General features: G+C 61.2%; 1 protein-coding gene across 9 annotated transcripts in view; it reads right to left on the reverse strand.

Annotated features, from left to right (window-relative positions):
* Positions 1 to 15,635, reverse strand: part of RALGDS (ral guanine nucleotide dissociation stimulator) — a 47,189-nt gene that overhangs the window by 20,549 nt on the left and 11,005 nt on the right. For 4 of the 9 annotated variants that reach the window (XM_047768802.1, XM_047768799.1, XM_047768798.1 and 1 more), the window contains exon 1: positions 2,672 to 2,869. The exons of 2 other annotated variants lie outside the window; for them this stretch is intronic. In XM_047768802.1, coding sequence (XP_047624758.1) covers positions 2,672 to 2,854 — 183 coding nt within the window. In that variant the 5' untranslated portion in view covers positions 2,855 to 2,869. Of the gene's footprint in view, positions 1 to 2,671; positions 2,870 to 9,836; positions 10,362 to 11,019; positions 11,225 to 15,635 lie in introns of those variants that run through there. 3 more of the 9 variants (XM_047768801.1, XM_047768800.1, XM_047768803.1) reach the window with 2 other exon arrangements.

Raw genomic sequence — 15,635 nt, forward strand, 5'->3', positions numbered from 1 at the left:
CACAGACACACACACAGCGTGCAGGGCTTGCAGGCACACTGCCGGGTCGGAATCCTGCCTCTGCCAGCTCGGTGAGACTGTGTGATCTAAGGACGCTCCAGTGCCTTGGTCGTGTCCTCTGTTAAATGGACGATGGCTGATCTGACCAAAAACACAGAACGCTTGCAAGCTACTTAGCGGAAGGCCTCCCACAAAGTGCTGGCTCGCACTGGCTAGGATTTCAAACCTTTAGGGTCCAGCCGGGGGCTTGTTTCTTCCTTGAAGCTCTCCCCAGTGTCTCCTGGCCCAAAGCACTTCCACCTGGCCCTGGCTATAAGCGCCCCCACCCTCCATCCATCGCCATGGGGGCTTCTGGGCTGCCGGGGGCCTGGTTCCGTCCCCTGCACAGAGGCTCCATCGTCCTCACTGTCGGCTGGGCCCCCTGCTTCTTTGATGCCCGGGGGCTCTTGCACACAGTAGACGCCAGCAGAGAACACAGCCCAGGTTCAAATCCTGGCTGCATCCTCCTGGTTGTGTGTGCATGCAGATGAGGGACTTCACTTCTCTGCGCTCCGGTCTCCTATAAAGTGAGGCTGGCACCCACTCGGGAGGGTGGGTCAAGGCCAGCTGGAGCGAGCGAGCGGGTGGTGTCTGCAGCCAGGAGGTGCTCCAGACTCTGGGACTCCTGCCTGGCTCGGGGGCAGGGGCCTGGTGACCTCTAGAAAGCACAGAACTGTGCGGGCTGAGCTGAGTCAGCAGGGGCTTGGCTTAGAAATATGATGACAAGCAGATGCCCAGATGTGCAAGGACATCTGGCGGCCCAGAGAGGGAAGGACCGGGTGGGGGCCTGGGAGGGAAACAGGAACGGGTGAAGGAAACAGAAACTGCCTGGTGGTTTCCAGACACGACAGGGACCACAGCAGCCGCTTCAGCTCTGGCAGGCTACAGCGACCAGGAAATCGGCCCCAGGATGGGGGGGTGCTGTTGGCAGGAGGGACAGGGACTTCCCCGCCCCCTCCCCCAGGCAATGGTAAATGGTCATTGTGTTCGGTTTCCGGCAGTGGCCTTCTCTCCTGCCAGGACCCTGGTTTTCCTGTCACAGCCAGAAGCTTCCCCTTTGATTTCTAATCAGCAGCCATGGCCTGGATCTCAGCGCTGGGGCCAGGGAGGGAGAGCAGGAGGGAGAAGGGGAGACAGAGGGAGAGACAGAGCTGGGGAGAGAAGGCGGAGCCCCGGGCAGGGGTCGGGCTCAGATCTGCTTCTCCCTCAGGTTCCTTGGGGATGCAGAGGTACGGGGGGCGGGGGGGAGCGGGCAGAGGGAAGACAGAGAGAAGCAGCCCAGCGGCCCGCCCCTGTGAGCACGCAGGCTGGACCCTCCAGCACACAAAGCCCGCGGAGCTGCCAGACGTAATGAGAGTCAGATGAGCGCTGGGCTGGTGTCAGGCCCCCACCCCCATCCTCCCAGGGGTCTTGTTCCAGCTGCCAAGGAAGACCAGAGCTGTGGGTGGATGAGGGTCTGGGAATATGCTGGCCAGGCCGCCCACGAAGCTCAGGAGTAGAGGGTCTCCCCAGGTCCTAAGCTGGGCCGCCCAGAGCTCCCTCCACCGCTTGGCTTCCCCCTACACTGGGCAGGGAGATGCGCTTTGTCCTTGGGCAAATCTGCATCCGGGCCCTGACGAGGTACTGGGGACAGACACACAGAGGCACAAGAGCCAGGGCCTAAAAAGATGAAGGTGGGGGATGCCAAGGGGGCCCGAACCAGCACAGGGGCTGAGGAACTGCACAGAGCCCTCTGACTCAGGAACGGCCTCTGTCCCAGCGCGGACCCTGGATTCTGCTACCTCGGCCGCAGAGAGTCAGAGTCAGGTGCACAGCCAGGTGGGGGGGGGGAGGGCAGCCCCCTCCCCCTCCTCCCTCCTGCTGTGCCCCAGGACCCAGGGCCCACTGGGTCCCCTGCTGCCCAGAGCACCCTAGAAACAGGAATCCAGCCCTCACCCATGACCCCTACCCCCTTTCATGATAAGCACATTTCCCCTTCTGAATCCTCCCAAATCCTTACAAATTCATTTTCTAAGCAAGCAGAAGGGAGTCACTCCTTGGCCTGAGAGGCCCTTGTCCCAGCCTCCCTGCCTGGGCACCTGGCTCCCAGGTTGGAGGCCTGTCTCCCCTCCTCCGGGCAGCCCTGACCATCGAGTCCACTTCTGGCCCCAGGGAGGGGCTGTCTGGAAGGCCTTTGTGGATTCTAGGCATTTGTCACCCTAATCACTAGTTCACCACTTGCATTTCGAAGCCACACACCCTAAGGCCCAGGGCTGCTGCAGAGATGAAACACGGCCCAGCCTCGCGGTTGGGAAATTCAGACCCAGACAGTGACTGCCCGCGGGAACAAATCTACCTGGGCTGCAGGGGCGCGGGGCTGGCACGCCTGGGCTTGGGGACGGATAGAGGGGGTCCAGAAAACCCAGTTCTGGTCCCTAAACAGTTGGGCCGGCTGTGCGGCAGCGCCCACATCCACCTGGCTGCCTTGGGTTTGGTGCAAGAAGGGGGATTTCTGCAGAAAGACCCTCCCCCGCAACCCCCTGGACCAGGGGATGGTGACCACAACCACTGGAGGTGGGTGACCCGCTAAGGACGCCTGGGCCCCCACCCACTCCTCGCTCGGCGGAGCGCGGGGCCCGCCTGGCTCACCCACCTCCAGGCGCGGCAGGTCGGGGTCGAGCTGCGTGAAGCTGTGCAGCACCACCGGGCAGCTGTCGGGGCCGCCCACCTCCAGGCGCACGGCGTCCCACACGCTGCGGCTCCGCCGGGAGCCCGGAAACAGCGGCTCGGCGCCGCCCGCAGGCCCAGCCGCCTCGGCCCACATGCGCTGCACCATGGACGGCTCGCAGCAGCGGGGGCGGCCGGCCGGGCCGCGGGACCCGAGGCGGCGCGGGCGCGGGCGCGGGGGCCCGCCCGGCGCGCGGCGGGAGCGGCGGCAGCCCGCGCGGCTCGGCGCAGCCTGGCGCTGTGCGCCGGCAGCCGGGCCTCGCTGAGGTCAGCCCGGGGGCGGGGCTGGGGGCGGGGCCCGGGCCAGGGGGCGGGGCCCGGGCTGAAGGGGCGGGGCCAGAGACGCCGGAGGGGCGCGCCCCGGCGGGCGTGCGGGCTGTTGGCGCCCCAGGGAGTGCGCGTGCAGCGAGTGCGGTGGGGCTGTGGGTACCGCAGTCTGGCACTTTGTGTGGGTGTGTGCGCTGCTGCAGCGCACATGTTGTGTAGGGGTGTGACTTGCGTACGTGTTGATGAGCGGCCAAGCGGCGGGTCCCCACCTCCTCCTACAAATTCCATTTAAGCCCCTCCCTAGCGCTGTGGCCTCGGGCAAGTTGCTTAACCTCTCTGAGCCTCAGAGGATCCCACTGGGTCACTGATGTATCGGTGCCTGTGCCTGGCTGTGTGCTCCTGAGTCCTGGACCGGTGACCGGGTCCTCCGAGCCCTAAGGCTGCTCCGAGGAGGGACAGGCAGAAAGGAAGCCGTGGAGGAGGGGCAGTCTTGGGGGTGACAGGGACGAGCCCAGGCCAGGCATCACCAGGTTGGGGCCTACAAACATTTAAGAGTGAGGGATAGAGAGGGACACATGCCAGCCGAGCACCTGCCATTGGCCTCGTCAGCTGGAGGCACTGGTAACTTGGGCGCTGAGGATCTCAGGGCCTTGGTCAGGGTAAGGCAGGGATGCTGAGGGCTGCGGAGGAAGCAGAGAGGGGACGAGTAGACCACTGAGTGAACAGGACCCCTCTTTCACACCAACACAGTGCCCTGGCCTCAGCTCATGGCCCTCACAGAGGCCTGCGATCACTGCTAGCAGCCCTGGCAATGCCACCAACCTCCCAGCATGGGTTCCAAACCCCTGGGCCTCGCTTCCCGTCCATCAAATGAGAAGGCAGGTCCAAGACTACACACTCCGTAAGCCTATCTCGGGCACCCACTGTGTGCCAGGCCTCAGGTCCCCGTGGACAGTGGGGCCCCAGCAGCTCCCTCCCACTCACGTGCCCACCTGGGTGGCTTGAGCACCTGCCAGGTGGTCCTCCATCAAGCACCAGGCAAGGCCTTGGCAAAGATGCATGGAAAACAATTTGGTGATTTCCATTAAGGGCATGAAAAATGATCGCGCCCTTTAATGAGACCAGCCCGGATTGCTATACAAGGATATCGATGGCAACCTCGATTACAACTCAAACACCCCACGCTGACTCACGGGCAGGTCCCTGCGTGCCATGTGCCATTACACACCACAGGCTGAGCATGCTGCAGACAGATGCTCAGCTACCACTGTGGAGTCAGAATCGCAGGGCAACTGCCTTTCCAAAGGTGACGACAAGGTGCGTGCTTAGGCCGAGAGGGACCTACGTTGCAAAAGTAACAGGGTTCTTTCTGGGCAGGGCTACACATTTTTTTCTTTGTACTTCTCAGAATGTGCTGTTTTTTTTTTTTTTCTAAAATAGTTTGGTAATCACATGCACGTGATGATAATAAAGGCTGCGTTTTGGTTTTTGTTTTTGTAGCAGGTAGATTTGGCTTGGGGTGGAGACAGTAGAAGGCTGTTTGGGAAGCCCCGGGGGAGGGCGAGGTGGGTGGGGCGTATTTAGAGGAAGGAGGTCCTCCAAGAGCAACTGAGGGGTCACTTGGGCCCTGACGCTGCCTCGGGCTAGAAGCTTCTCCACTCCTTCTCCCGAGGCCAGGCTCTCAATGCCTGGGGAATCCAGCACCTGCTCCCTTTATCTTTCTTCCAGGGAGGGGCCCGCAAGCAAGCTCGTGCCTGTTTTATAGCTGAGGAAGGGGGCCAGGAAAGCCAAGTGACCCTGAGTGTGCCAGTGTCACCACCTCTCTGACTGTGAAGGTCAAGGGGCCGGGATTAGGAGAGTCCAAGCAGGCTGGACAGGTGAGGACGGTGGCGTTCCATCCCTACCCTCTGCACCAATGCAGCCGGCCAGGCGGCCACCTAGCCAACCACCTGGACATCATCTGCAGGGGGAGGCGGTGGCGGGGGTCCCTCTGGTCAGTGTCTGCCCCTCTCTGCCTTGTTCACCCTTGCTTTGGGGCTCCCGTCCCGGGTTCCTGGCAAGCTTACCCACTGCTGCAGCTGCATGCACACACGAGCACGCACACACACAAACACCCTACTTCCCAGGGTGGCCGTGTAGCGTGGAGGACAGGTTCTGACGCTGAAATGCCCAGGTTTGAAGCTCAGCTCCACCCCTTTCTTACTGTGTGACCCTCCCTCCCTGCCACCCGCCACCCTCCCTGCCCCGCTTTACATCTCACAATATCTCCAAGGCTCAGTCCCCCCCCCACCGCCATTTAGCGAAGAGGGCATACCTAAGGAGACATCGCAGGTAAAGCACTGTGCACAGGTGGAGACGCTGGGCAGGCAGGTGGAGACTCTGCCCCAGGCTGTTAGCAACAGGGCACCTCCCGTGGGCAAAGCATTCACCCTGGCCCTCCAGCGCCTCCCCTCACTATCCTCCCCGAAAGCTGTCAGGGAGCTCACTGGCCCAAAAGATAAGGGACCCTCAGGACGGTGGGTGCCACCTGATGGAAGAACACAGAGCCACCCCTGGAAGTGCTCCTGCCAAAAACCTACCCTGAATCTAGCCAGGCCACTGCATGGAATGACCCTTTGGGGGAATTACAGGTGACAGAGGAACACATATGAGGATACACCCCCTCCCCCAAATTCCAGACTGAGGGACTCTCCACAGGACAAACCGCCTGATTTCTTCAACAAATACATTTCAGGGGAAAATGCAGATTGAAAGAAAGGTAGGACGTACTATAACCAAATGCAACGTGTGGGTTCTGGGTTGCATTTTTTTTTTTAACCTCTCCGCAGCATGCAGAAGTTCCTAAGCCTGAGTTCCTGCTGTGGCACAGTGTGTTAAGAATCCAACCGCAGGAGTTCCTGTCTTGGCTCAGTGGTTAATGAACCTGACTAGCATCCATGAGGATGCAGGTTTGATCCCTGGCCCTGCTGAGTGGGTTAAGGATCCGGCGTTGCCGTGAGCTGTGGTGTAGGTTGCAGATGTGACTCAGATCTGGCGTTGCTGTGGCTCTGGCATAGCCGGGCGGCTACAGCTCTGATTCAACCCCTAGCCTGGGAATCTCCATATGCCTCGGGTGAGACCCTAAAAAGACAAAAAAAAAAAAAAAAAATCCAACTACAGTGGCTCTGGTCTTTGCAGAAGCGAAGGTTCGTTCGGTCCCCGGCCAGGTACAGTGTCACGGCAGCTGCGGTGTAGGTCGCAACCGAAGCTTGGATTCAATCCCTAACCTGAGAACTTACACATGCCAAGGGTGCAGCCATTTAAAAAAAAACAAAGCTCCCAAGCCAGGGATCAAACCTGCACCATAGCTGCAACCCCAGGCACAGCAGTGACAACACTGGATCCTTAACCTGCTGAACTACCAGGGAATTCCCGGTTTGTGATTTCAACAAGGAGACTGTTTTTTTGTTTTTTGGTTTTAGGGATGCACTTGTGGCATATGGAGGTTCCCAGGCTAGGGGTCAAATGAGAGCTGTAGCTGCCAGCCTACAGCAATGTGGGATCTGAGCCACGTCTGGGACCTACACTGCCGCTCTGGCAATTCGGGACCCTTCACCGGCTGAGCGAGGCCAGGGATCAAACCTGCATCCTCATGGATACTAGTCTGGTTCATTACCGCTGAGCCACAGCAGGAACTCCAGGGCAACTGTTAAAAACAAACAAACAAAAAACCAACAACAAAAACAAACAACAAAACCCCCAAAGGAACAACTGGGATTATTAGAACACTGTTGGATATCTGATGGGAGCTGACACCATTTTTGGGGTGCAATCATGGGATTTTCGTCCTGAAATACTGACGGATGGAACATCGTCTGCTGTGGGGAAGGGGCAGAATGTGGGGCTGGTAAGAGAAGCAGCAGGAGGGGCCCCGCGATGGTGATTAAAGCTGCGTGCCTTCATGCCATTTTCTCTACTTCTGTGTCGCTTCTGGAATGTTCCATAACAGAAGTTAAGAAAGAGAAAGGATACAGTTTGAGGCTCACCCTGTAATGCTGCTGAGGTTCCCATGGAGGGAGGACAATAATGTCTAGACATGGGGTCCGCACAGGGACACCCGGCCAGCTTCACCATGTCCCGCGTTCCCTCCTCTACACCCAAGGCGCTCAGAGCATCCTTACGGCACAAGGGACCAGAGGTAGTGGGCAGCCGGGAGCTGAATCATGGGGGACTCAGGAGGGGCCGGAGGCAGCCCCCAAGACCTTGGGGGTCTGAAATCAAGGCTACACTAACCTTGCCCTGCAGGGTCTGCATGGAGGGAGAGGGAGCACGCAGCACTGCTCCAAGTGCACGGTTTTAGGCGCTGGTGCGCTCCTGCCTCGCTTCCTGCTCACAGCTCATCCTGCCCCCGGCTGTCCCAGGTTCGCAACCTTTCCCTGGGGAGGTGCATCCATCCCTCCCCAGGGTCACAAGGGACCCCAGACAACATCCCCGTACAGATCGCTCCCGCAGGCGGGATGCTCCTTACACAGGAAGCGTAAAAGACAGGTTGTCGCTGACAGCCGGGAAGAGAACCAGGCCAAATCTAGCCCACACGTGTGTTTGGCTTGGCTGACAAAATGTTTTGCAATTTTTGAGCCAACAGTAAAAGGTCAGGTGACTTCATATAAAAGTCCACGTTTCCGGCTGCTCCCGTAACTTCAAACTACCCAGCCACACCGGCTCTGCATTCTCTAGCAACAGGAGGCTGGGTGGGAGCTGGCCAGTGGCTGTCCTCTCCAGCTGGGCCAGGACTCCACTGGGCTTCCTGTCACTCCCTGGCTCAGGGCCCCTGAGAAGCCACCTCTGGTTTAAGAGAAAGGTGTGCTCAGGCCAAATCTCTGGAGACACTTTTATTTCCCACTGCCACCCACCATTGGTCCCCCCGATGCCCAGCAGCCAGAGGGGTCCTGACTCTTCAAAGCTCCCCACCTCCTTTGTCCTCGGACAAAAGACCAATTGGCATCACTGAGGACCTCCCTTGCCACGCCCGGTGAGTCTCCCACAGAATGGCCTCAGACCCTAGTGCCTTGAGCCAGCCCCTCTCTGCCTGGCCCAGGCTTCCCACTTTCCTCTACCTCTTGGCCTGGCACGTGATGCCCCATTCACAGGGTCCCCGAGAATGGGTGTGAGCCCAGGGTGGCACTCTGGGGAGGCCCGCCAGGCACACGGTGGCTCAGCATGAGAACCAGGCTCGCGGCAGCGTCCAGGTGACAAGGGCCTTGGCCATCACCTCCCCCAAGCCGGGCTCGGCCAGGGTGATGGAGGCAGCGAGGAAGAGCAGCCAGGTACCAGCCTTAGGTCGGGCCTTGGTGGAAAAGCTTTCACCTCTCACTGGGCAGGTGGAGGTCACTCCATCTGGCTCTTGTGGCCTATTTTTAGAGCCTGGGGACGCCGTGGAGGGGGCATGGCCTGGCCAGGCTCCTTCGTCATTTCCCTGGCCTGATGTCACCATTCCTGGCTGCCTGGGTCCCCGGGGCAGCCCTCTGTGGGTGGATGAGCACACACCTTGGCAGGAGGTGACGCACCTGGGCTGAGTGTGGGAGCTGTTGGCACAGCTGGGCACCACCCCCTCTGCCGCTGGCTCCTGGGAACTTCCAGGGGCCTCCTCCCCCTTGGGAGGACAGGGAGTCCCCACGGGCCGGAAGCCAGGCTCAGAGATGGTCTAGAGGCGGGAAATGAAGCTCCCGAACAGCCAGGGGACCATCCTGGGTGGAGAGATCTGATCTCGCCACGACCCCAAATCTCTGACCTCACAGGGCGCTGCTGTCCCAGGGCGGACCTGGAACAAGACACACGAGTGCCCAGAGCTGTGAGGGTCAGGACTGGGGTGCCAATTGTTCTGGATCTGCTGGGAGCTGGCTGTGGAGCCTCCCCGTCCTCCTGGAAAGGGGTGCTCGTGGCCCCTGACTCTGTGATGCTGCGGGGGGAGTCCTCAAGGGACCACACGCCAAGTCCAGGGTCACTGGGATCCACAGAGTGAGACCAGGGCCACTCCGACAACTGTCCTCCACCCCCAGAGCGCTCAGTGCCGGGCCCCCCGAGGGACCCTGGACACCCCAAAGCCCTCCAGTCCAACATAGGACGAGCCTGATGTGGGGGCGCAGAGGAGGAGAGAGGAGGAAAAAAAACGGGGGGGACACCAACAGGGAGGCTGAGACTCCAGAGTGAGCCTGAAACACGAGAATAACAAGGGGGAGGTCAGACAGGGAAACAGAGTCAGACCAGAGGGTCCCGTCTGTTACAGAGCCCACGGCGGCCGAGCGCTGGGCACACACGGCCGGGGGGTGGGGGGGCTGTAGGTTTGGGAAACTCTCTCTTAAGATGCAGAGCCCAGGTTTGTGTTCCAGCCCCCGCTATGCACCTTCCTAGCTCCAGTTTCACCTCCCTGAGCCTCAGTTTCTCCATCAGTAAAATGGGGATGACGATACTAATAATAGGAACAGTACTGTTACCGACACCACCTGGCTCTCAGGAGAGCGGAGGGGAAAACAATGCACAAAGGCGCTTTGCAATCTGAGAAGCACCGAAGGACCTGGAGCCGCTCCGACAGCCCCCAGCCACCCCTCCCGCCCGGGCGGGGAGCAGGCAGACAGGCGGGCCTGGTGGGCACACGCGGGTATCAGGGTACCAGCAGCAGCGCACCCCCAACTCCCCTCTCACACCCAGAACAGAGATACAACCTCCGCTGGCAGCTTCAGGCCAAACTCCCTCAACCAGTTCTGACGGGAGAGGAGGAAGCTGAGGGCCTTGGCCGTGACCTAGCCAGCCTCTCCACAGAGGCACCGGTCGCCCTGGAAACTCACCTCGGTGGTTGGTGCCAGCAGAGGTGTTGTCGGCAAAGGCGTGGGGCTCTGGAGAGCAGCACGTCGGGCGACGGCCCAGCGCCTGGCAGTCACCACGGAGACACAGGCAAAGAACACCCAGCCCTTCCTGGCCCTGGGCTCAGCGGGCCTGGCTTCCCGGGCCATGGAGGGGCAGGAGCCGGGCCGGGGCTGGGCTCCCAGGGAGGCCCTCTGCCAGTGTGCCTGCCTGGCCACCAGCCCCAGTGGAGTCGGGCACCCGAGTGCCTAGGCCTGGTGTCACCCGTGTGGCTGTCATACCTGCTCCTGTGACGAACAGGGCCAGGAATTCCCACTCATACCAGGCCTCAGGCCAGCCAAGGATGGGAGGACAGGGCTCTGTCCTGGGCCAGGCCAGTAGCTCCAGCTCAGACCTGCCCACCTGGGGTGGGCCCAGCTGTGTCCTCCAACACCCCAGGCCCCCTCCCCATTCCCCCTGCCTGGGGCAGGGGTGGGGGAGGAGGACTCACCACCACCCAGAGTCAGAAAAGGTGGCAGGCACAAGTCACAGATATCAAGCAGGGTTTGTGGCCAGTGGGGCCATCAGGGGGTGGGAGCCCAGCCAGGCACCGCGGGGGCGCCCAGGAGACCCTGATTACTCTAAGCCACCATCTCACTCCGGAAGCTCTCCCTGCCACTGAGCTCTCAGGGCTCCCCCACCGCCGGTGCCCAGACAGGGGATTCAGGTTTAAACAGTGGGGACCAACCTATGTTGGCAAGTGTTTATTTTGCCAAGTAGGGCAGTTCAACAAGAAATACTGTCACCACCACCGTCGTCATTTCAGAAAAGACCCCGCCGAAAGTAACCAGGAGGGCCCTCCATCAGAAAAACGGGCAGTCATTAAACGAGGAAGATTGGCTTTTAGAAAAGCTCACGCCTGGTCTCCATTTTTCTCATCTCTCTGCAAACCAGACATTGGAAGCTACGGGATGAGTCCGACCTGTCCATCTGACGAATGGAAAAACTGAGGCCCCGGGGAGCAGGGACTTGCCGGAGAAGTCAGAGGGAGAACGCAGGTGCTGGGCCTGCCCGCATCTCGGCAAAGCCCACACCCCCGCCTCCTTCCATCCGCATTCAGGGCTCCAATCCCAAACCCCCGAGATGCCAGGGTGCTCTAGAAGCCAAGAGGCGGGACCACTTCCTTACCCTCCTGGGATCCTGGTGGGCAGCCGGCTGGGTGCACAGGATCACAGAGGCCGAGGGGAGAGGCGGCTGGGCGGGGGCTCCGGAGCCGGCCCGCAGGCACATCAGGCCCCCAGGCCCTGGCGGGGTGGCGGGGGCCCAGCATGCCGCCCTGGCACCGAGCCCCGCCAGCACTCACTCTGCCTCTCTGAGAGCGAGTGAGGGTTGCACATCCTCTTCCGGTGGCTTTGCGGGGAGCAGGGGACGCGACGAAGCAGGCAGCTCAGAGGCCAGGAACCGAGACCTGGTTCCTGCCACCGCCAGGCACTGCCTCCCTGTGGGACTTGCAGGTTCCTCTTCTCGGGGCCTATTTCCTGATCTGTTAGGGGGCGGGGGGTGCAGCCTACAGGGGTATTTGAATTCCCTCCCCGCGCACCTCTGGGGCAGGAGGGTTTCTTTCATAGAAGAAACGATTCAGGTTAGGAGTCCCTGGGGGGGGGGGGGGATTCTCCAAAGGATGTGGGCAGGCCTCTGGGTAGGGGGTTCCAGCTGGACCCTGAGGCCCCCTCCTGCCTCTGCGTGCCCACTCTCCTACCTGCAGCCAGAGCACGGCGCATCTCCGCTGCGCTAAAATCCCTCCAAAGCCTTCTTTCTGTCCCCAAAGAAAGGAGGATCCAAAGTCCTCTCTGTCCCCAGCCCTCAGGGCCCCCCCACTCACTCAGGGTGACCACCAGCCCATGCCCACCTCCCCTCAGACCCCGCCTGCTTTCTCCCCCGCCACCCTGGCCCTTCCGTGCATGGTGACACTTAACCTGGACTTTAGAGAAACAGCAGAGGCGACTGGGTTCTCTCTTAGCAGTTCTGGGACTCTGGGCTAGTGACTTAATGGCCTTGGTTTCCTCATCTGTAAAATGGACACGAGGACTCTGGACGGCTCAACAAGAACTCTGCACAGGCCTGGTTCCTGCAATACGCTTGGCAGACCTGCATTCTGACCGGCTCCCTTGGTCTTGCACCTGCCCCAGGGCCTGGTGTGAAACTCCCTCTGGGTGATGGTTGGTGGCTATGGCCCCCGCACCAGGAGCGCTGTAGCCTGGCTCCCCCTCCAAGGACAAGCTCCAGAGAGCAGCCTGAGGTCTATCGGGTGCTCAGCGTGTACCCTGAACCGGATGCCAGGGGAGAACTTGGATGTGTTTGTCGAAGAGCAGCAAACGTTCGCGGGGCACCGCGAGGCAACCCTGGTCCCATGAGAGGGGAAGCCGGGAGGGCTGGCAGACACACTGGTCCACTTCCCCCAGGACAGGCTGGCAGGGCTCCCCCAGGTGCTCAGTCTTATGGGGAAGGCCCTGTGCAGATGCCAGCAGGAGAGGCAGGGGCAGCAGAAGAAGGAGACAGCCCCCGGTGCCCGGGCCACCCACCCTCGGCCTCTGCCCCCTCCACACCCCGTGTTCCCCACGGACTGGCCGAGCAACCCCAGGCACCCCTTGATGTGGTCTGGCTGCCCTGTACCTGGACCAGTGAGCTCCCCCTAGCCCTTGGGACACTGGGTGAAATGGGGGAGGGCCTCCCAGCTCCAGGGCCCAGGGTTGAGGCAGGGATCAGCAGGCCAGGGGGTGAGGGGGTGGGGGGAACTTCAAGAGGCCCTGGGAGGAAGTGGGGGCGGGGTTACAGGAACCAATAGGGAACCAGGCTGCCCCGTTAGGTGTGTCTGTGTGTCAGTGCCTTTGATTTGACAAGCACTTGTTGCATTTATTGTGCATTTCCCCAGTGCCAGGCTCCCTGGGAGGGGGCACCCCTGCCTCCCACAGCCGCTGAGCGCCATTCAAGGCTCCCTGGGCTCTTTCACAAGGACCCTCGCCTCCCAGCCTCCTGTATGGGTGAGCCCGGCCTCAGGGCCATTTGGGCCATTCCTTTGGGAGCCAGGCCAGGCAGGCAGGGCTGCCCCAGAGCAGTGGGCCCTGAGCTGCTGGGAAGGCCTAGGACTTAAGTCACAGCCAGGAGGCAGGACAGGACCAGCTGCAGGCAAGAATGCAGGAGCCCTGAGGAGGCGGGGCCGGGGGGAGGGGAGGGCAGGGTACAGCCCCCCCTCCCACCCGCCTGGGGGAGAGCAGAGGCGCCTTTGTTCCCTGCCGGCCTCGGCCTCGTGTCGCCACATGGTGCAGCTCATCACTGTCACAGCCTGGAACGGAGAGCAGCCGTGGAGAGCCAGGGCTCCAGGGCCAGGGACAACGGTTAGGGGCGATCCACCTGCATCCCGCCTGCCCTCCGCTTCCTGTGCCCCTATGTGCGTGGCGCTCTGGGTGGGCACGGCCTCAGGAACAGTCACACCAGCACGGGAGATGCTGCCCGGACCTCACACGTGTCCCAGGACACCAAGGTCATGTGACCTGCAAATAGTCCCATAGCGCTCTGCCCACCACGCAGGTGGCCCTGGAACAAGGAACCCGGCCAGCCACACACAAGCCCAGACACAGCAAAGCCCCACTTGGGGACACAAGTATACACACAGACGCATGCTCAGAATCACGCCCTTTGGGTGGGGGAGGGATTCTGGGGTCTGCTGATCCCCCATCTGGGGTCCTCTCACCCCGTCCAGGCTCCAGCGGGGCGGGGTGGCGGGGAGAGCAGGCCCTGGTTGGTGCGAGGCCCACTGTTTATAAACACGGCGTGGTTGTCGCTAGGAGCTGTGACTCAGCCTGAGCCGTGACTCCCCTCGAAGCTGTTTACTCAGCATAACATCCTGTCCAGGAAGCAGACAGGAGAGGCCCGGGGCCAGTCTTTTGCTCCTCTTTCCTGCAGCCTCCTGACCTGACTCGGGGTCCTGCTGGGGACAGGGGGTGGCCCTCTTGTTTCTGGGAACCTGAGGCCCATTAGCAAGTCGCTCTGCATGCAGTCACCAGCAGCCCGGCTCTGGGTGATGCCGCAGACGGGTAGGCCCGTGACCCAGCCACCCACCCCCAGAAGCCAGGAAAGAGGTTTAGGTCTGTGTGTGCACACACATGCCTGTGCACATGTGCGGGTGGCACCCTTCCTGCTTCAGGTCTGACGGAGACTCCGAGGCACCAGGGCAGGGCAAACGTACAGCCCAAAGGCAAGGTCCACACTGAGAAGCCACCGAAGCGCCTCCTGATGCCCCCTCGTCCCCCCCAGAACACAGCCTGGTCCTGCCTTTTGTTCTCTTCCATGGGACAAAGCACCTTTCCACCCAGCATCTGTGAAACAGATGAAGCCGCGCTAATTATTTCCACTGTAAAACTGAGAAGATCGAGGCCCAGAGAGGGCAAACAACTTGCCTGCGGCTGCACAGCAGGTAGGTGCCAAGTCCAGGGACATGCCTAGGGCTGTCCAGTCCCCAGGGCAGCTTGCTCTCCTCTCCTCTGCACTGGGTCAGCGTGGATTTGTTCTGGGCCTCACAGACCGGCTTGGGGCTGTTAGGTCCCCGTCAGCAGGGTGGGTGGCCTGTCCCCAGTATGGACCCCAGCTGGAGATGCTGTCACCTCCCCCACCCCTGGCTCAGTGCCAGAGCCGGAGTCTAGGACCTCCATATTTCTACTACTCACGGATGTGCCAGTGGCTATCAGTCAATTGTCACAACGTGGGAGGCAGGTGGCAGGTGTGCTTGGGGACAGAAGCTCAGAGCTGGCACCAAACTCACCCAAAGCCACACAGCAGTCTGGCTTTGAGGCTGCTGTTCCCAGCCTTTTTATAATAAGAGCCAGGGTGATTCTCTCCCTGTTCTTTCCGGGAGGGCCAACGGGGGCCAGAGCCTGAGTGGCTGTGGAAGCTACATGTCCAATCGGGGAGCCTCTGGCCCCTCTTCCAGGCTGGGGAGACCTGGGGACCCCAGGACCCGTGGAGCCACAGGAAGGAAGCCTCTGCCAGGGGAGCTGGGAGGGAGAAAGGGGGAGAGGGGCCGTGCTTATTTTGGCAGCTGAGGCTTGGCCCCGCCCCAGGCAGGACAGTAACCCAGCAGTCAGCTCCTTCGGCTGTTGATCACTCACCGCAGGGCTCCCCCGTGCTGGCTGCCCGCCTGCCGGCCCTTTTACCAGCCCACTGAGTCACACAGGTTGCCAAGAAGCTGAGGATCCGAGAATCCAGGCCCTGCCCCAGCCGCTCCCACTGGCTTTGAGCCCAGCAGGATCTAGCCCGGCCCAGGGCGCCAGCAGGAGCAGCGCCCTCCCGAGGCAGCCGGGACTTGGGCAGGCAGGCGGCAAGGAGCCCAACGTCCCAACTGTAAGGATTAGAGTGACAGCCACGAGCTGGAGCTCCAGGTAGACGACAGGGTCTGGGTGGTGCAAACCCCAAGCCTGCCACTTACGGGCCCGGGGCGGGGGGGAGCTGGCAGTGACCTCCCCCTGCTGAGCTTGGTCCTGACCCACATAGAGGGATGAGCCCTGCTTCCAAAAGCTTGCATAGGTGAAACGAAGCAGCAGGCGAAGCACTTAGTGCGGGGCTGCGCATGTTAAAAAGCCCTTATGCCCAAGTGACCTAGGACACTCTCTGTGGGGAGGAATCAGAGAATCTTCTTTTTCTTTTTTTTTTTTTTTTTTTTTTGCTTTTTAGGGCCCCACCTACCTCACACAGAGGTTCCCAGGCTAGGGGTGTAATTGGAGCTACAGCTGCCAGCCACAGCTGCAGCC

Source organism: Phacochoerus africanus, chromosome 2 (genome assembly GCF_016906955.1).
Source record: "Phacochoerus africanus isolate WHEZ1 chromosome 2, ROS_Pafr_v1, whole genome shotgun sequence".
NCBI classification, from domain to species: Eukaryota; Metazoa; Chordata; class Mammalia; order Artiodactyla; family Suidae; genus Phacochoerus; species Phacochoerus africanus.